The sequence below is a fragment of the Oncorhynchus tshawytscha genome, linkage group LG34, assembly GCF_018296145.1.
Source record: "Oncorhynchus tshawytscha isolate Ot180627B linkage group LG34, Otsh_v2.0, whole genome shotgun sequence".
In the NCBI taxonomy this organism is placed as follows: Eukaryota; Metazoa; Chordata; class Actinopteri; order Salmoniformes; family Salmonidae; genus Oncorhynchus; species Oncorhynchus tshawytscha.
Window position 1 is genome coordinate 9578432 of NC_056462.1, and position 20905 is coordinate 9599336.

Genomic DNA, 20905 nt, shown 5'->3' on the forward strand with positions numbered 1-20905 from the left:
AGATATACCAGTTACTGAGACCTGCTTTACGGTGACATCTGGCCTTACAGAGGGTACCTGGAGGCCAAATTCCAATAGGGAATACTCATCATAAAATAGCATTCTAACACACAGAAATATGATATTATAAAATATTATCCACAGTCAAGCCCATCTCTAACACAGTGAGTTTGTCCTAGCCACCGTGCTTCTACATCTGCATTGCTTGCTGTTTGGTTTTTAGGCTGCGTTTCTGTAGAGCACTTTATGACATCTGCTGATGTAAAAAGGGCTTTATAAAAAACATTATTGATTCAAGTACCTACGAATATGAAGCCATTGGAGTTTATTATTTAAATGTCATGATTCAAGAATTAAGTTCAATGTTTTGGTTCCACTGAGATAGGGGAAGCTCAGTCCCTGCAATGATACAAACATAACCTAGTCAGTCAGCACAGAGTAAATTTTGTATTTAATTTAAACAAAATGGTCATACACTCACATAAAATTTAGTACGATAACTTTTCTCACTATGGTAACAAACTTTTCTGTAAATCTGGTACCCTCGCATTTATCAAATTCATTTTAGAATATTTTGGAAAAGATTCAACATTACAATACACACATCTTCACTACTTTGTCACTATACTCTATACATGGGCGGTGTGCATTTTCTGCTGGTGTATCCTGAGGTAGCCCCTCTCTGAGAACCTCTTCCCGCACTGAATACAGGCGAACGGCTTCTCTCCAGTGTGGATCTTCAGGTGCCTCTTCAGATGGGGCTGGTGGGAGAACTTCTTCTCACACTGGGGGCAGCTGTAGGGTTTCTCCCCTGTGTGGACCCTCTGGTGCCTCTTCAGGTTGGATGAGTCCGAGAAACTGGCCCGGCACAGGTGGCAGCCGAACGGTTTCTCCCCCGTGTGCATCCTCTGGTGGATCGCCACCTGTTTGGGGAAACTGAATACTTTCCCACAGAACGAACACGAGAAGCGCTTCTCTTTGGCGCTGACACCTTTACTGATTCCGTCACTACTAATGTCATTTGTCAATGGGCTTGTGTAGCCATTTAGTGTTGAGGCACTGGCATTGTCTGAGGTCTGGTTTAACATTAGGGGAGTGTGAGGAGGACAAAGACCAGAGAGTGTCTGTGTTGTCGCAGGGTCCATGTTCCAGTTGATAGATCCTAAAGAAGGCAGGCTGAAGGCAGCACCTGTTAGGGGGTTAACCTGAGGCGTCATCATTCTCTCTGGATCACAACTATAGGAGCAGGATGGAGCATCGCTAACCAAGTCTATGTCTGTTCTCTCCAGCTGCATATGGACACCTCCCCGCCCCCCCAGACCAAATCTATGTCTCATCCTGGTTTCAGACAATCTGTTGTCATGGAGACTAAGTTTGGTTGTTGTTTTGTGCTCGATTGTCTTTTTCTGGTTGTGGTTAACAGTGTTGTCCCGCAGCCTAGAGTTAAGGACACTGTGCCATCTACTGTCCTCCACTATGTCTCCTCTGGTCCTGGCCTGGTCAGTGATGTTGTCCACCGGGCCCTTGGCTGCACCCGTCTGGGAATCCAAGATGGCCGCCCAGTCTTCTCTGTCATCCTCCAGCCAACCACCTGCAGGAAGAGGTTAAAACATGACACAGAAAACTCTACATATAGAGGTTTTTTTCTTCTCAATTATCTGGTCAAGTTTATACATTGTGTTTTTGTATTTAAACATAAGTTGTATTGATTTAATTTTATGAATGAAGAAAAAATAATAGCCAGGTGCATCACTATTCCCATTGAAGATCTATTACTGTATGTAGGCTATATGTACTTCTCCCTTACCTTGCTCCCCCATCTTTAGTCCACTTAGCAGATCAATGCTCTCTGGTCGGTCCTCTATGGTCTCCTCTTTGACCAGCAGCAGATCAGGCTTCCAATCCTCCATGTCTACTGACTGAAAGAGATACAGAGCAGGTTGGGCAATGAGGGATTGCTATGAGTATTATGATTTTTTTTTAGTTGATTTGATACTATGCAAACGTTATTACATTTTGTTACTAGACACTCTATAATGGTTTGATAATGTAAAGGCATTTTCCTACATTTTAATTGTAACCTGGACCATATCCACCTAGCGTCTCAGAGTAGAAGTGCTGATTGAGGATCAGGTCCCCACTTGTCTACATATTGTAGTCTTATTCATTATGATCTTAAAGGCTAAACTGATCAGCATATCAGATCAGTAGTCCTACTCTGACAGGCTTTGCTTTCTAATACCATTCAGACCTCAGGTGGAGGTGTAGTCTGATTGTCCTCCATGACCATGGTTCCCTCAGGATTCCCCAGACCCTCCTCACACCCCTCCTCCTTCATCAGCAGCACCTCTGGACCCTCCTCCTCCTGGAAGAGACAGGTGAAACAGATTACACAGACATACCTGAGGGAGTGTACGTACACACACACACAAAGATAAACACACTTTAAACATTAATTGGCCATACTTGCAAACATAAGCAACTATTTACATTTAAACAGTTTATCCAGCTCAAAATGCGTACCAGCCAAAAACGTATTTATTTGCACGTGACAGAACGCTAAATTGTCGTACACGTTGGCCCTATGCTAACATCACAAGGTGGCAGTGATTATATCCAGGAAAAAGTTCACATAAAGTTAGTCTGCTATCGCTTTAGCAGTGTGTGCTGCCTAGAAGTGATGGTGATAATGGTTGCCTACATGACTGCTACCAGACAAATCCATAAGGATCTGTTTTCTTCTTACGATGTAAGATAAACTGACCTTATTTCTATTTGATCCATAAAAGCACATGGATGTGTGTGAAACAGATAAACAAAAACGTGGGAATTTGTCCTATACACAAAAATGTGAAAATGTTATCTAACAGTAATAGCAATGCAATATTGGCATACAACATTTTGCTACAGAACAACAGAAGAAAAGCACATTTTGAACTATTGAATTTGACCTATTTTAAGAAATGCCATTGGTTGGGGCAGAGGCATCATGCCCATAGAGCCCCAAGGTGGAGGTGTCATAAAACCCATAAAACCTAGCGGTCAAACTGCGAAATGGTTCTAATCATTTTTCCACCATAGGGGATTTTAGAAACACTTAAAATAAGGGCTGTGTTTTGATAACCATGTAAATGTCTCTCGGACAATATATTCCTCACTATTTACTCTCAATATCGAAAATGCTAATTAGCATCAAAGTAGACATTATGCAAGACTACAAATCCATGCAAACTCCTGTACATCATCTCTAGCTGACACCTTTGCTAACCGGTATTGTGTCAATTTACTTGCACAAGACGGATCACAATTGTCCATTTAAAGAAATGTAGCCAATTTATTCATTAATAAATATAGCTAACATTAATCCAGAGAATCTTACCTTTGCCTCGATTTGGTAGTCTTGTCTAGATCATCATGGCATTTGTAGTTATTTATGATAGCCACATTAGCAGCTAATTAGCATTTCATTTTTGGGGGGTAAATATAGGCGAATACAATTGATAAAGTTACCTTGTCCAAGAGAGATTTACACGGTTATCAAAGCGTCACACCAGGGTAAGCCTGCACGAATACATCCCTTATTTTAAGTTTCAAAAATCCCCTTTGGGAAAAATGAATGGTGGAAAAAACGATTGGAACCATTTCCTTGTTGGACCTCCAGGTTTTATGGGTATTATGACTCATATTGTGGTCTATAGGGGGCACAGTCAGGAGGATTCTGAAGACTCAAGAGTTAAGCTTAGATATTAGCGCCGGGATGATAACAGTATCGCAACATTGTTTTTCATGGCAAAAATGAAAACACGAAGCGGACAAAACTCTTTGGCCCTTTAAAAACCTGCTGTATGTAAAATAGTGTGTGTTATGGAAAATAAATAAATGTCAGTCTGGATGAAAACACAATGATGTTTGTTTTCAATATTAGGACTGTTTTCCTCAAAGTTAAATCTGCTTCGTGTTTTGTTTCCTTGCCACAACACAAACGAATATTGCGATATTGGTATCACCCCGGCCCTATTAGATATACAGAAAAATACATAAACATGATGTTGGGGGTAAAAATAAGTCCTCAATGATAAGTAAACATCAGACAAACCTGACTAAACTATTTTGATGTGTACAGTAGGTGTTAGTGTGTGGGTATGTGTAGGTATATTTAGTAAGTGTATATTGGTTATAAAGCGCTATCAGTGTAGAATAGGGTGAGATCAGATGTGATGTATACTAAAGAGAGACTCAATGAAAGTCTTGGAATGAAAAGTCCCATTTTGTGTTTATTAAACAAGTTTTAAATACGACATATGAAAACCACACATACACGTCTCAACTAAAAAACAGAATGAACTTGACGAACTACATTAATTTTCTCATTAAAAGGTGTCATGGGAAAACAATTAAGTTGTTGAATGGAAGTAATGAAACAGACATATATATATATATATATATATTTTCCTTTTTGTATTTAAAACAATAGAATACAGACAACACAAATGGCCGCTCCCAGAGGGTGGTTTCGCACTCACCGGCCCGAGATGCTGGCAAGGCAAAACATACAGTAATCCCATCCCCATCCCTGATTGCAGGACCTCAAACATTTACACTGTACATTTGTGTATATACTTATTCCAACAACACTCAAATTGGTTCTTTAAATTCACTGCTCATATGAGGGACCTTGCAGACAGTTGTGTATGTGTGGGGTACAGAGATGAGATTGTCGTAAAAAAAATAATGTTAAACACTATTATTGCACACAGAGTGACTCCATGCAACTTTTACTTTTACTCCTGAACTTATTAGGCTTGTCATAACAAAGGGGTGGAAAATGTATTAACTCAAAAACTTCTAGCTTTTCATTTATTAATTTGTAAAAAATTCTAAAAACATAATTCCACTTTGACATTATGGTGTATTGTGTGTAGGCCAGTGCCACAAAATCTCAATTTAATCAATTTTAAATTCAGGCTGTAACACAACAAAATTTGGAGAAAGTCAAGGGATGTGAAAACTTTCTGAAGGCATTGTATATCACACAATGTCTGGATGCAATATTCCACCCAGGAATAACCAACACTGAAATATGTTACTCTCGTTATTCCAAATGCATCTGTGGATTTTGTCAGCGGACAAAAATGAATCTGACTTTATTATAAATGTCAGAAGCTATCGGGTGGAATGGTGACTTTATGTTATAGAGTGAAATGTTTTTTCTGCTGGTGTATCTTGAGGTATCTCCTCTCTGAGAACCTCTTCCCGCAGTGATTACAGGCGAACGGCCTTTCTCCTGTGTGGACCCTCTGGTGCCTCTTCAGGTCACCGGCCTGAGCAAAGCGCATTTGACACTGGGTACAGCTGAAGGGTTTCACCCCTGTGTGGACCCTCTGGTGCCTCTTCAGGGTGCTAGCCTGGGCGAAGCGCATGTTACACTGGGTACAGCTGTAGGGTTTCACCCCTGTGTGGATCCTCTGGTGGATCTCAACCTTCTGGAGGCAGCTAAAGCCTTTGTTACAGAACATGCAGAGGAACCGTTTCTCTTTACTATTGCCTGATGTTGCTCCCCCTCCCTGAGTCTGGGCTCTAGCCCTGTCATTTGAGTTCAATACCTGATCGAAAACGACATAGCCGTGTGAATCGGAAGGCCCCATCGACGTGGACACTGGGTCGCGATCCTTGAACGTGTGTAAAGTGGAGTGGGTCGGGACATTTAGATTTGTCTCTAAGCTTTCCCTGTAGTCTAAGAAGTCACTGGTGTTGCCCTGCAAGTGTCCTTTTCCTAAGTGAGTCTCGTCTGCATTCCATGTCAGAGGAGAGTCACCCTCCACTTTCACAGTGACCTCATCTACGATCAGACCCTCCCCTTTCTTATTTCTTTCTATGGACCCTTCAGAGTACACACTACTACTGTACCGGTTCCAGTCCCCTCTAGACAGATCAGTCTGTGTCTCTAAACCCAAGGGCATGTTGCCAGGGTCCATCTCTGTTGTGTAAGAACAAGATGGATCATTACCGCCAGAGTGTAATGTGTCACCATCACCACGGGAATAAACCATCCAAGGGCTCTGGTGAAATACCGGTAAATACTCTGAGCCAGGAGCAGGAGGACAGCCCAGTTTCCCCAGTCTCTCTGGGTCTGATCTGTGGTCAGATCCTGTGTGTAAGAGGCTGTGTGTTACAGCTAAAGTCTCAGTGTCTGTCTCTGACTTGAGGACGGCGTTCGGCGTTCCACTGACCTCCATGATGCTGCGTCGGGTCCTGGGCTGGGGCGTGGCGGCGAGGTCCGCCGTGGCTTCAGGGGAAGCTCCAGCCACTGCAATCTGGATGTCTCTGCTGTGCTGTGGGTCCTCCTCTCCTTCAGACCTCTCCTGCTTGACCCCGGGACCTGCAACCTCTGTATCCTGACACAAGAAGGAGATTGTTACTAGTATCCAGTTCAATTGGATAACAATGTCATAGGGATGTCTCACAAGCTCCCTTATGGCAGATAAATAAGGATGTAAATGTAAGCAAGTGAATAGCTGAGGGGAGCCTTTCTGAAATAAACTGATCACAGTTGATATACTGTAATTTTAATGTAACATGTTTACACTAACCTCTATCACGATAACATGCTGGGTTGAGGTTCGACTACCCTCATCAACAGTGATTGGTTGGTCATCTCTCCATGTATTGTGTCCCGCTGGCTTCACAAAGCTCCTGTGGCCTCCAGTGAGATGTCCATCAGCTGAGAGAGTGATTGGGGGAAAAGAGGTGGTTAGGTTAGCTACTGTAAATGCTCAAAAGCTATTGTACATGATTGACACTGTCTAGAATTGGCAAGAATGTAAGGTAACACTTCTCATAACTTCTTGACATACTATTTATTGATTGATCAATGTATTGTGTTCCATATATCACATTGTTTTTATTGAGTAAATAATAGGAAATGCAGTAAATCAAGAATCTGGTTAAATTATATTGCTTCTTTGCGCAAGATAACTAAGTAATCAGCTGAATTATTGCATACTAACTACCCAAAAACGGACCAAGACCCAATTCTGGTTAACCATATGTGTTTAACACATCTAAAATCACACATGCGCAGAGGTGAACCGGCGACATGCCCCGCATCCTTGGCCTTCTTCAAAATGTACCTCTTGCCATTCCTCTGTATCGATCGAGGATCTTGACACTTCTGGGACGACTGGCGAGGACGCGCTCCCGTGACAATTTCAGTTCAAGTAGCTGTAGTTTCCTCCGCAATGCACTGGTTTCTTTTTGGCTTTGAGTAATTTCCAAACGAAAGACTGCATAGTCGTCGTCTACGAGTTTACAGACCTCTGCCACTGCAGCATTCGCTAGCACCTCCATTATGGAGGCTATTTGAGTGTGAAAAACCATACAGTTAGCAGCCATTGTTAACTAACTTAGTAGCTAGGTAGCGTTACCTAGATAGCTAACCCCTTGACCATCCAAGTCCTGTCTCCAACGAGGATTAAAGACTACATGGGGTAAGTATGTGGTGCTGTGCAGTTAAATTAGCCATAGTTTGAGTTCCAGGGTGTTAATAAACGTCTAAATAAATTTAAAAAACGCTAACGTGGAAAGTATTCTTAGTTACTGTTTACTTCCGTTTATACCGACGAGAAAGGATGTTGTCGCTCAAAGGGTGTGGCTAAATGAAAAGCGTATGCGCACCATTCTTTGAAATACGGTACTGCTTATCTCCTATTCAAGATCAGTCTTAAAAGCTTAGATCACTTAGAACAGTGTTAGCAAGATGAGTAGAATAAAATACAATATAATTACTTTTCCATCTACATCACCTCAGTACTGTAAATATTTAACTGTCCTTTGATCTAGCCTAGGTTTACTGTCTCTCTAAAAACAAGCCTGTTTCAAATGACAAGTTAATGAGGGGTATGTGTTCAAATAACCTACAAAACAGAAGGGTCGTTCCATTTGATTTCAATCACAACCCTTTTTTGATTTGAATGAAATTTTCCATACATATTTGCCCATGGTAGAAGTGGTCAGAAAGTTACTTTTTGGAACTTAATGCCAAAACAGGCGCTCAAGGTTGAACCATTTTGAACCATCCTGTGTGGAAGCATCTGCTTTTAATATACTTTTCATCCCTCATTTACTCAATTCTTTGCATTATTTTGGTAGTTAGAGTGTAAATCTCAGAAAATACAGCTATCAGTGCAGGACAGTTAATAACCATAGCAATAAACACAAGAAACCATACTTTACTAAAACTCATCCTCTCTGGATCTCTCTCTTCAGGCCTACTCACTCACCCTTGGGCTGTCCTCTACTCTCTTCACTGCCTCGGCATAGGACACTTTCTGCACAACTCAAATTCTGTCAATCTCAACCTGTCTCTCTCTCACAGGGCACACTGTTGACACAGTGCTTTCTCTATCCCAACTCCCAACACTCTCCCTTCTAGACACTGCTGCAACATGTCAATCCTTTACACCTAAAGCACCATAGCAGGGTTCGGAACATGGGCCCCTCACAGAATAGCAAATATAAGCTAACCATATCAGGTAGAAACTCTGTCATAGTTCAACAAAACAGATAGGGTATTCTCAGTCTTGCCATTGCCACCGGATCTACGTCTCACAAACACCAGAAAAATTCATTTTCATTTGATCCACCTGAACGCTACCCCATTCATCACTCTGTTGAGCGACGGCCTGCTCCAGAGAGCAAAGCACGACACAGGTCGATCCCGAGTCGCGTAACACGGAGCGCCCGCTGCGTCTGGGCAGAGGATGCACAAAAAAATCTTAAATTGAATTCTCGAAACTTACAATTCAACTTTAATAATCCCAGAGAGGCAATTCGTTCAGGCCTGACAGGGTGCTTCAGACAGGACAAAGACAGTATATAAAAAAAAAAATAAAAAAAATGTAAGAGACAAAAAAAAACGCATTAAGGCATCAGTTAAAAGTGCATGGTGCATTTAAGTCCGTGGTAGCCACAGTTCTTAGTTTAACCCTGCCATTAATTATCTCTAGAATAGTCCCTAGGTCTTCATTAATGGTCCTGTTAACCAGGCGATTTGCCTCAGCCACGAACAAGGCCCTGTGTCTATTGGTGGAACACTTGAGAAAGCACAGGCGACATCCCAAAGGGGAGCAGATGGAACTGCGGGTTGAGGATATGATGCTGTTCCCCATGATGTCGTAGGCTTTCCTCCTGGCCTGCTGCTCAAAGAATGAGGCCAGACTTCTGAGGCAGCCTGGTGATCTTTGAGCAGGTGTTCACAATGGCTTGAAGGCAGTATCTGTTCTTGACAGAGAGGGATGTAAACCAGCATACTTAATTATTTAAAAAAATGTTTTTACCTTTAACTAGGCAAGTCAGTTAAGAACAAATTCTTATTTACAATGATGGCCTACAGGAGAACAGAGGGTTAACTGCCTTGTTCAGGAGCAAAACAACAGATTTTTTTCCTTGTCAGCTCATGGATTTGATCTAGCAACCTTTCAGTTAAAGGCCCAATGCTCTAACCACTATGCTACCTGCCGCGCCTGAAGGACAACAGAATGCTCTCGATGAAAGAACTATAAAAGGATTGCAATATTGATGTGGACACTTAGAGTTCAGTTTCCTGAGGAAGTATTGTGTCTGCTATTTTGATGACGGCGTCTGTGTCTTGCTCAAACTTCTGGGTGTTATCAAAGATGGTACCAAGATATTTATACTGGTCCACATTGTCCACCTCCTCTCCATGAATGATCATCGTACCTGTGGGCTGCCTCCAGAAGTCGACAATAATTGCATTTCATCTTAAAGACATTCAACTCCAGCAGCGTACCGTCACACCAGTCAATGAAGTCCTGGATGGCTGGGCCATGGTCCAGCTCCTGGCAGGAGTGACAGAAGGACTGAGTCATTGGCAAACTTCAAAAAATGGCTGTTGGCGTGGGCAATCAGTCATTGGTGTAGAGAATAAAGGGAGGGGTAACACCCTTGTGGTGAACCTGTTCAAGTGAGTAGTTTTTTTTGGACGTGGCACCATTAGCATAGACTCTACATAATTCACAAGTTAAAACCTCTTTGGGCTAGGGGGCAGTATTTTCACGTTCGGATGAAAAGCGTGCCCAGAGTAAACAACCTGCTACTCAGGCCCAGAAGCTAGGATATGCATATTATTGGTAGATTTGGACAGCAAACACTCTGACGTTTCTAAAACAGTTTGAACGATGTCTGTGAGTATAACATAACTAATGTGGCAGGCGAAAACCTGAGAAAAATCCAACCAGGAAGTGGGAAATCTGAGGTTTGTAGTTTTTCAAGTGATTGCCTATCCAATATACAGTGCAAATGGGGTCAGATTGCACTTCCTAAGGCTTCCACTAGAGGTCAACAGTCTTTAGAACATTGTTTCAGGCTTCTATTGTGAAAGGGGAGCGAATAAGACCAGTCACAGTAGATGGTTTAGCTGAAAGCCTTTAGTTGTTGATTGCGGGCGACCGTGAGGATGAGCTCCGTTCCCTTTCCTTTCTAATGACAAAGGAATTGTCCGGTTGAAACATTATTGAAGATTTATGATAAAATCATCCTAAAGATTGATTATATTCATCGTTTGACATGTTTCTACGAACTGTAATGGAACGTTTTTGACTTTTCGTCTGGAATTAGTGCCCACGCCTTGTGCATTTGGATTGGTGAACTAAATGTACGACATTTGGACATAAAGATGAACTTAATCGAACAAAACAAACATTTGTGGAACTGGGATTCCTTGGAGTCTATTCCGATGGAGATCATCAAAGGTAAGTGAATATTTATAATGCTATTTCAGACTTTTACTGACTCCACAACATGGCGGTTATCTGTATGGCTTGTTTTGGTGGCTGAGCGCTGTACTCAGATTATTGCATGGTGTGCTTTCGCCGTAAAGCTTTTTTGAAATCTAACACAGCGGTTGCATTAAGGAGAAGTTTCTTTAATCCTATACATAACACTTGTATCTTTCATCAAAGTTTATGATGAGTATTTCTGTAACTTGACGTGGCGCTCTGCAAATTCGCCGGATGTTTGAGGCAAAACATTACTGAACATAGCACGCCAATGTAAACTGAGATTTTTGGATATAAATATGAACTTTATCGAACAAAATACATGTATTGTGTAACATGAAGTCCTATGAGTGCCATCTGATGAAGATCATCAAAGGTTAGTGATTAATTGTATCTCTTTCTGCTTTTTGTGACTCCTCGCTTTGGCTGGAAAATGGCTGTATGTTTTTTGTGACTAGGCGCTGACCTAACATAATCGCATGGTGTGCTTTCGATGTAAAGCCTTTTTGAAACCTGACACAATGGCTAGATTAACAAGAAAATAAGCTTTCATTTGGTGTATTGCACTTGTGAATGTATGAAAGTTAAATAATTCTAATAATTTTTTTGACATTCCGCGCTCTGCCATTTCAGCGGAAGTTGTCGAGGCGGAACCCCTAGCCATAACAGGTTCAAAGTATTTTGGGGACGAAGATGGCAGGCTGCATGGTGTTAAATGCAGACGAGAAATCCATAAATAGGAGCCTGAGAGAGGCCAGATGTCTGTGGATGGTATCCATCAAGAACACCCTTGGTGTCATTCGCACCTCTCTGTACGCAAACTGGAGGGGCTCCATCTTAGCACCTGACACAAATGTGATGTGGGCCATGACCAGTTTCTCCAGGGCATTCATCACAAGAATGGTCAGTGTAATAGGCCTATGGTTTTTGAGAAAGTGAAGCTCGTCTTACTTGGAAATGGGGATAATGGTGGACGTTTTCCATGGTAGCGGGACCAGGCTCTGGTCCATCAAGGATTGGAAAAGCTGGAGTAGGAGCCCACTAAGCTGCCCAGCACCGTACCTGAGGGTCCTGCCACAGATACCATCTGGTCCCGAGTATTTATTGATTGGTGTGGATTTTAGCAGATTCATCATTATTTGCTTGAGGGGTGAACGTGGCACATGGCGTGAAACTCTGCTTGAGCTCCACCGCATCTCAGGAGTGAGGTGGAGCTCAAGCAGAGTTTGTTCAGCTCGTTGGGCAGAGAAAAGTCACTTACCCCCGCCACACTCACATGCCTCCTTTCTGACGGTGTGTTTACAGCAGCCATGTTTTGAATACCCTGCCAGGCTGCCATGTAGTTCCCCTGCTCCAACTTCTGCTTGACTTCCTTATTAACCGGTTTCTCTGCTCCACTGTACCTGTGAAAAATACCCTTTTTTCCCCTTCATTAAGAATGCCCTTGAGCTCGTGGTCATCCAGGGTGAAAAATGTTCATCTGTTTCGTTGGGATTGTTGAGTCAACACAAAAAGTAATGTATTTTGACACTGTTAGTACTTGCTCATTTAAGATGGATAAATGACTCAAAGAACAGTTCCCAATTTGTGCAGTCAAAACAGCCTCGCAGTGCATCAATAATTGGGGCAGTCCATGTTTCAACTGTTCTCACCTCCCTCTCTACTCTCTTCACCACTGGAGTGTAGGTGGGCGAGTAGAATAATACTGTGATCAGCTGAGCTGAGGGGCAGGGGGAGTGACCTATAGGCTCCTGAAAATGGGCCATAGCAGAAGTCCAGAATCATATTGTGGTGAGAAGCACAGGTCACATTTAATTGTAATTTTTAAAAAACAACATTTTGTGCTTTATCCATGGTGCAATGTTTAAAAGCCCCAAGGACAAAATGGTGAGAATCTGGTGACATGGTATCCAAGTTTATGCAGAGTTGCTCTTTGGGTGGATGTAAATAATATAGAATAGTTGGGGGAATTCACGTGGTAGATAAAAGGGGCAAAGAGATGGTCTCGGCCCTAATACTGTTTTGCACCAGTTCTTATTTACATAAATGCAAACCCCACCGCACCGTTCTTTTACTGTCTCAGCTTGTCTCTATCCAAATGGTGCGCCAAATCCATCAATGGAAAGATCGTTGTCACCCACTCCACTATCCAACCAAGTCTCGGTGAAAGCAAGCACAAGCGCATTCCTACAGTTGAAGTCAGAAGTTTACATACACATTTAAATTCATTTTTTCTCAATTCCTGACATTTAAGTAAAAATCCCCTGTCTTAGGTCAGTTAGGATCACCACTTTATTTTAAGAATGTTAAATGTCAGAATAATAGTACAGAGAATTATTATTTATTATTATTATTTCAGCTTTTATTTCTTTCATCACATTCCTAGTGGGTCAGAAGTTTACATACACTACATTCGTATTTGGTAGCATTGCCTTAAACTATTTAAACTTGGGTCAAACGTTTTGGGTAGCCTTCCACAAGCTTCCCACAATAAGTTGGGTAAATTTTGGCCGATTCCTCCTGACAGAGCTGGTGTAACTGAGTCAGGTTTATCTTGCTCAGACTGTGAACTCTCCTTCCAGACTCACATTAAGCATCTCCAATCCAAAATTTAAATCTAGAATTGGCTTCCTATATCGCAACAAAGCATCCTTCACTCATGCTGCCAAACATACCCTCGTAAAACTGACCATCCTACCGATCATCGACTTTGGTGATGTCATCTATAAAATAGCCTCCAACACTCTACTCAACAAACTGGATGCAGTCTATCACAGTGCCATCCGTTTTGTCACCAAAGCCCCATACACTACCCACCATTGCGACCTGTATGCTCTCGTTGGTTGGCCCACACTTTATACTCATCGCCAAACCCACTGGCTACAGGTTATCTACAAGTCTCTGCTAGGTAAAGCCCCGCCTTATCTCAGCTCACTGGTCACCATAGCAGCACCCACTCGTAGCATGCGCTCCAGCAGGTATATCTCACTGGTCACCCCCAAAGCTAATTCTTCCTTTGGCCGCCTTTCCTGCCAGTTCTCTGCTGCCAATAACTGGAACGAACTTCAAAAATCTCTGAAGCTGGAGACTCAAATCTCCCTCACTAGCTTTAAGCACCAGCTGTCAGACCAGCTCACAGATCACTGCACCTGTACATAGCCCATCTATCTACTTACCTCATCCCCATACAGTATTTATTTATCTTGCTCCCCAGTATCTCTACTTGCATATTCATCTTCTGCACATCTACCAATCCAGTAGTTAATTGCTATATTGTCATTATTTCGCCACCATGGCCTATTTATTGCATTAACTCCCTTAACTTTCCTCATTTGCACTCTGTATATAGACTTTTTGTCTTATTTTGTTCTACTGTATTATTGACTGTTTTTATTCCATGTGTATCTCTGTGTTGTTGTATGTGTCGAATTGCTATGCTTTATCTTGGCCAGGTCACAGTTGCAAATGAGAACTTGTTCTCAACTAGCCTACCTGGTTAAATAAAAAATAAAATAAAGGTTTGTAGGCCTCCTTGCTCGCACATGTTTTTTCAGTTCTGCCCACAAATTGTCTATGGAATTTTCTAAGCTGTTTAAAGGCACAGTCAACTTAGTGTATATAAACTTCTGACCCACTGGACTTGTGATACAGTGAATTATAAGTTAAATACTCTGTCTGTAAACAATTGTTGGAAAAATGACTTGTGTCATGCACAAAGTAGATGTTCTAACCGACTTGCCAAAACTCTAGTTTGTTAACAATACATTTGTGGAGTGGTTGAAAAACGAGTTGTTTTAATGACTCCAACCTAAGCGTATGTAAACTTCAACTGTATATTCATTCAGTTAGCTCACATTTGCTTGCAACTCCTCCAGCTTGTAATTTATTTGAATTTGGCGCTCTGCATTATCACTGGATGTTGGCCAGGTGGGATGCTACCGTCCCACCTATCCCAGAGAAGTTAAACTAATAACACAAACAACACAAACATGCGTTTTCATGTTTTTATTGAACACATTGTGTAAACATTCACAGTGCGGGTGGAAAAAGTATGTGAACCCTTGCATTTAGTAACTGGTTGAACCTCAACCAAATGTTTCCTGTAGTTGCGGATCAGACCTGCACAACGATCAGGAGGAATTTTGACCATTCCTCTTTACAAAACTGTTTCAGTTCAGCAATATTCTTGGGATGTCTGGTGTGAACTGCTCGAGGTCTTGCCACAGCATCTCAATCGGGTTGAGGTCAGGACTCTGACTGGGCCACTCTGGAAGGCATTCTGTTGATTTACTTCTGTGTTTTGGGTTGTTGTCTTGTTGCATCACCCAACTTCTGTTGTGCTTCAATTGGCGGACAGATAGCCTGACATTCTCCTGCAAAATGTCAAACTTTAATTCATTTTTACGTCAATGATAGAAAGCTGTCCAGGCCATGAGGCAGCAAAGCAGCCCAAACCATGATGCTCCCTCCATCATACTTTAGTTGAGGTTTTGATGTTGGTGTGCTGTGCCTTTTCTTTCTCCACACAGTGTTGTGTGTTCTTTCCAAACAACTCAAATGTAGTTTCATCTGTCCAAGGAATATTTTGCCAGTAGCGCATCCAGGTGCACTTTTGCAAACTTGCAGCAAGGTTTTTTTTGGACAGAAGTGGATTCTTCCGTGGTGTCCTCCCATAAACACCATTCTTGTTTAGTGTTTTACGTATCATAGACTCATCAACAGAGACTTTAGCATGTTCCAGAGATTTCTGTATGTCTTTAGCTGACACTCTAGGATTCTTCTTAACCTCATTGAGCATTCTGCACTGTGCTCTTGCAGTCACCTTTGCATGACAGCCACTCCTAGGGAGAGTAGCAACAGTGCTGAACTTTCCCCATTTATAGACAATTTGTCTTACCGTGGACTGATGAACATCAAGGCTTTTAGAGATACTTTTGTAACCCTTTCCAGCTTTATGCAAGTCAACAATTCTTAATCTTAGGTCTTCTGAGATCTCTTTTGTTCGAGGCTTGGTTCACATCAGGCAATGTTTGTGTATAGCAAACTAATTTTGTGAGTGGTTTTTATAGGGCAAGGCAGCTCTAACGAACATCTCCAATCTCATCTCATTGATTGGAGAAGTCATTAGCCTATGGGCTCACATACTTTCCCCAACCTATATTGTGAATGTTTAAATTATGTATTGAATATAGACAAGAAAAATACAATTTGTGTGTTATTAGTCTAGGCACACTATGTTTGTCTATTGTTGTGACTTAGATGATCAGATCAAATTTGATGACTAATTTATGCAGAAGACAGGATCTCACATTCAGTAGTTGATATGTATTCTTTAACACCATTACTAGGTATATATTCAGAAGACGTTTGAGCCTTGCACTTTTTTTCCCCACTCAGAGATCTCGACAAATCAAGACACCGGTATACACTGAAGAGGAAGGATCGTATTGGTTGGCGTAATAGTTCAAAGGGTGTGGTTAAATGAAAAGAATATGTGCACTGTTCTTTGAAATACGCTACTGGTTATTACCTTACACTTCAAATCTCATACGATCAGTATCTTTCAAGCTGAGAGCAGACTTGTTTAGAAAGAACAGAATAGAATGACTTTATCCCATCTACATCACCTCAATAAGGTAAATATTCAACTGTCCTTGTTCTAGCCTAGGTTTACTGTCTCTTAACAAGTTACACAGAGGATTAATGAGGGGTATATGGTTAATTACCCTCTTACCCCAAGACACTTCACACGATAACAACAATCTGTCAGCTAAAGAATGATTCCCTGACATCCCCTGCGTACAGCTGAAGACGCACTGCTACGATTTCTCCTCGTTGTGGACACTCCTATGTCTGATAAGCTCTTGTAGTTTAGTTTGCACTTGAAGGGTGTGAACGGTCTGGTGCGTCTTCACATGATTTGCCTCAGCAAAGCGCTTCCCACACGTGGGGCAGGCGTACGGCATGTCTGTGTCCGTCCTAACGCTCGGCCTCCCATGTTGTGACCCAATGACACCAGATGAGGTAAAAGCAGGAGCCACCCTCAGTTGATTAGTCTTTGAGCTCCCTCCTTGACCTCTAGCCATTGTTTGGGTGTTGTTGGGATTGTGTGCGGTGTTATAGGCTAGGTGAACGCCCATCCTGACCCTGTCTGTATTCATGGGGTAACCATGAGGTAACTGAGGAAGGCTAGACCCAGGTCCAGGCTTTCTATGAACCCAGTCACCAGGCATTAGATGAGCCCCTGAAGGAGAAGACAGACTTGCTGATAGACTACCATCAGGGGGGTCTCCCACCACTCTCTGTGAAGGCTGAAGCCCAGGGTGACCTGCTCTGTTCATCATGGATACTGTGGTGTTTGTATCATAGGAACAGGAGGGTCTATCTCTATCAGCCCCAGGCCCTGCTTCATCCCTGCACTGAGACTGTGAAGAGAAGGGTCTGGTCTGCGGACTGGAGCCTCTGTCTCTCAGATGACCACCAGGACCGAGTTGGTTCAGTCCACCTGTGCACTGGTTGTGTTCTATGTAGTTGTGGTGGAGTCTCTGTCCCCCGTGGTTGGTTCCGGGTTCTGACTGGGGAAGGAAGAGTGACTGCTCCTGATCCAGGGTCCTGATCCGGGGCCAGGGTTTGTGGCCAGCCTCTTCAGAGGTCCAGTCTCTCCCGCCAGTAACACCGGATATCAGCAGGTCTTCATGGACTGCAGACTGCAAACAAAGATGGTACAGAAAAGCATAAATGTTTATATAAGAAACTCTAAAATGTTAACCACAGTCAAGCCCATCTCTAACACTGATTCAAGTACCTAACATTAGTCAGTCAGCACAGTCAATTTAGTATTTAATAGAAACAAAAATGGCATGACACTCACATTTATTGCACGAAAAGATACGCGACAGGACTAACTTTCACTATGGTAACACTTTTCTGTAAATCTGGTACCCTCGCTTTGATAAAATTAATTTTAGAATACTTTGGAAAAGGTTCAACATAACATTACACACAGCTTCACTACTTCAGGTCAAGTAAACATGAATTATGGCACTATCATTATTTCACTATAAAACATCAGCATCAACCTAAAGGGCCATGTCCAGCAGCAGCTTGAAGGCAGGGATGACAAACACCCCTTTCCCCTTCACAATATAAATCTAAATTAGAAAATGTTTCTATCTGCCATGAATTTGCCTTGATCAGCCCGAGCTCTTATCGCCGTAACACAAACCCTTGCCACACCATCAAAGTTGACATGGTGTTGGTCCAGTTAACACCCAAAGCTGACTCTCAGCCGATCATGCCTTCACTCAACCGAGTTCGGCCCGAAAGGTGAACAATGGCTGACAGAGGTAAGTTCAATCCTTTTTCAGTAGAGAAACTAATCAACCAACTAGCTACCTAATCAACAAATATTAAAATTGTAGATCGTTAATTGGTCTTCTGTTATGAAAGCAGGCTATTGATTAGGCAAGCTAGGTTAAATGTCAACTAGCTAGAAAGCTAACATTTAACCAAATATTTTTTTATAACTAACCCAAGATGGACAACAGCCTGTCGTTTCCAATGGGAGAAAAGTAATCATAGTGGATAGAACAAGCAAAGAGGTGGGCAAAGCCAAGCATGAGCTTGCGAGATCCTATTGGCACGTTCTAGCATGTATTTACAAATATCCATTAGGGATCGTCTACTCTGTGAAGTACACGTGTGCAGTAACTCAACCTTGCACTCCTAAACATCACCATTTTAAACAACTTTGGCAAAGGATAAAGTTTACAAAACTTAGTCCACTCTGTTCGTAACATATTGTAATTTTGGGAACAGAAACTGTATTAAGATCAAATGTTTTATTGATGAGAAAATTAGCAGAATGACGGCCAAATCCATCTCACTTTATCTTCTCCCACTGCCGGCCACTGTGCTTCCTCTCACCACCATATTTGGTGGTGAGTAGAAATACCAACCGCACGCTTCAGATTTATACATCTGGTGAAACATCATCTGTGGTTTAACTCTGTGGTTTAACCAAAGAACGTTTTGTTTTATATACACAGTATCTGGTTTAACTAAGAGCATTGTAGCGAAGTCAAAACTGAGCCATGCTGACTGACAAGTGGCATTGGTACAGCTCTGCCCCAAATTGCATGTTATTATTTGGCTAAATTATCATCCATAGATGCCTACAGCCACAGCAGTCTTAAAATTGACTGTTACCTTGATTGCAACATTAAGATGTTAAAACATTTAAACTCCTATTGAACTGTGACATAATTTCCAGACATCTGGTTTCCCCTTCTCACTCCAGTTGTTCTCAACACACATTTAACCAGGTGGAGTCAGGCTTCTACTCAGGAGACAGGTCGGTGTTTACCTTTTTTCCAATGTCTAATGGATTGTACAAGGATTGTAAATTGGGACTTCCACTCCATACCAAATCTAATTCCATCTCCTGTATTGTTCTGCCCTCTCTTAAGATGATGCTGCTGCCCCACGGTAAGAACCTGGAGATCTTCACTGAGGGAGGTGACGTGGCCACAAACAGTGCCTGGTACTCGTTCCAGTGCTACCTGCCGACTGGAGAACAGCCAGGGTGTGGTCAAGACAACTTCATATTTAGTGTGTCAGCTCTGCTGCACCTGGGAGCCAAAAGGTATGGCACCGCACTCCAAACAGTCATGTATGCTAATTTGTGTTTCATAAAGCGACAATCAGCAGTTGAAACAATAACAAAGCATACTCCTCACCACTGTTTCTGTAAAAAAGAAAGAGGGTGGATGGGGCTGGAGAAATGTAACCACTCAAATTCATAGACAGAGCTATGGATGCAAGGACAGACCTTTGCTCCTCCTAAAACCCCATTGGAGGAGATGACCCAAGGTTCTTCGCCTCAGACCTGCTCCAATAGGGTTTGAGAAGGATGCGAGTAGAGGAAGTGAGGAGTTGAGCAGAGATTAATTGGGACAGAGGTCATGTCATTGTTTTAGGTGGAATCTTATGTTGAATGATACATTTTATCTGTTTACACTCATATCTTTGTTCTACATATCCTTTTTCCACAGATGGCTCTGGATGCTGATGAAATCTGACTGAAATTAGACTGTAGTCAATAACTTTCAATGCCAAATTGAAATCATTCATGATTCTGTAATGGATAGAAAATGATAGTTCCCAATCAGACAATTACTACATATCAAATCTGTTTCTCAGTGCAATGTTTAGTGAATGCATGGCATCGTTTTTGCTGTGTGTACTGATTCAGTTCTAAACGACCATCATCGAGTCCATTCTCAACCTCCTTGATCACTGCAACAATTGGCCGGTCTGCTGAGAGGGTTATTGGCTGCCACCTGCCCTCCATTGAGGTCTCGCATGACTCCAGGGCAAGGAAGCGTGCGGAAAAGATCATTGCCGACCCCTTCCACCCTTTTCCAAACGGTTCAGGTCAATCACGACCAAAACCCCCCCGCCACCTGAACAGCTCCTTCCCCCGCACCGTGGCCCTAACCAACCGGCCACCTGGTCCACCATGATTCTCTCATCCATGGACTTTGAACTCTGCCCTATTCATCCACAGACTATGCACCCTGCACCATTATCCAGGAACTGCACATTGCACATCTCTTCCGTGCATAATTTAGCCAGGTCCCATTAGACTGAAATCCAAACCAAAAAGGTGCCATGAATTTAAAGAGAGAAATTGAGAGTGAAAACTTGACCATGAAAAGTTATTATTGCTGGTGGACAATTTGATGCATTCAAATGTATTTTTACATGTTTGAATCATATTTCTTTGATTACAGTTTGATATGTATTATTTAAGACATTTTTCTGTGGCAATTATGTTCTGCTCGTAGGACTTGAAGTTAGCTGGATACCCAATAAGCTTGTTGTTGAGTGAGAACTTCAGCGATTGAAATACTTAGCAAAGAGCTGCAGTTAGTTTTGGAATGGGTAGAAAGGAATAAGTTAGTCCTAAATATTTCCAAAACTAAAAGCATTGCATCTGGGAAAAACCCTCACTAAACCCTAAACACGTCTCGTAATGAATGTGGAAATTGAGCAAATTGTGGTGACTAAACTGCTTGGAGTAACCCTGGATTGTAAACTGTCATGGC

The 20905-nt window shown here is 42.2% G+C and overlaps 3 protein-coding genes across 6 annotated transcripts in view; 1 reads left to right on the forward strand and 2 right to left on the reverse strand.

Moving 5' to 3' along the window:
• Positions 1-310: 310 nt before the first annotated feature.
• Positions 311-7392, reverse strand: LOC112231866. The gene is made up of 6 exons (XM_042311911.1): positions 7131-7392; positions 6591-6721; positions 6231-6395; positions 2252-2365; positions 1808-1919; positions 311-1591 (listed from the first exon to the last, which is right to left on the reverse strand). The coding sequence occupies exons 1-6, from the start codon at positions 7390-7392 to the stop codon at positions 630-632; spliced, it is 1746 nt and encodes a 581-aa protein (XP_042167845.1). The 3' UTR covers positions 311-629.
• On the forward strand, positions 7354-20800 carry LOC121841805 (laminin subunit beta-1-like). Of its 3 annotated transcripts, XR_006080759.1 has the most exons (4): positions 7354-7487; positions 19096-19149; positions 19265-19440; positions 19850-20800. XR_006080759.1 is itself a non-coding variant. In XM_042311969.1 (3 exons), exons 1-3 carry the CDS (start codon positions 7483-7485, stop codon positions 19878-19880), a joined length of 381 nt encoding a protein of 126 aa, XP_042167903.1. In that variant the 5' UTR covers positions 7354-7482; the 3' UTR covers positions 19881-20800. The 3 variants fall into 3 exon arrangements, 1 of the variants encoding a protein (XP_042167903.1); XM_042311969.1 differs by having other exon boundaries at positions 19096-19440; XR_006080758.1 differs by lacking the exon at positions 7354-7487 and having other exon boundaries at positions 17502-19149.
• The window catches only part of LOC121841796, a 314557-nt gene continuing 309763 nt past the window's right edge, over positions 16112-20905 (reverse strand). For both annotated transcript variants that reach the window (XM_042311955.1, XM_042311956.1), the window contains one exon: positions 16112-17503. In XM_042311955.1, the coding sequence (XP_042167889.1) occupies positions 16616-17503 (888 nt within the window). In that variant the 3' untranslated portion in view covers positions 16112-16615. The remainder of the gene's footprint in view (positions 17504-20905) is intronic.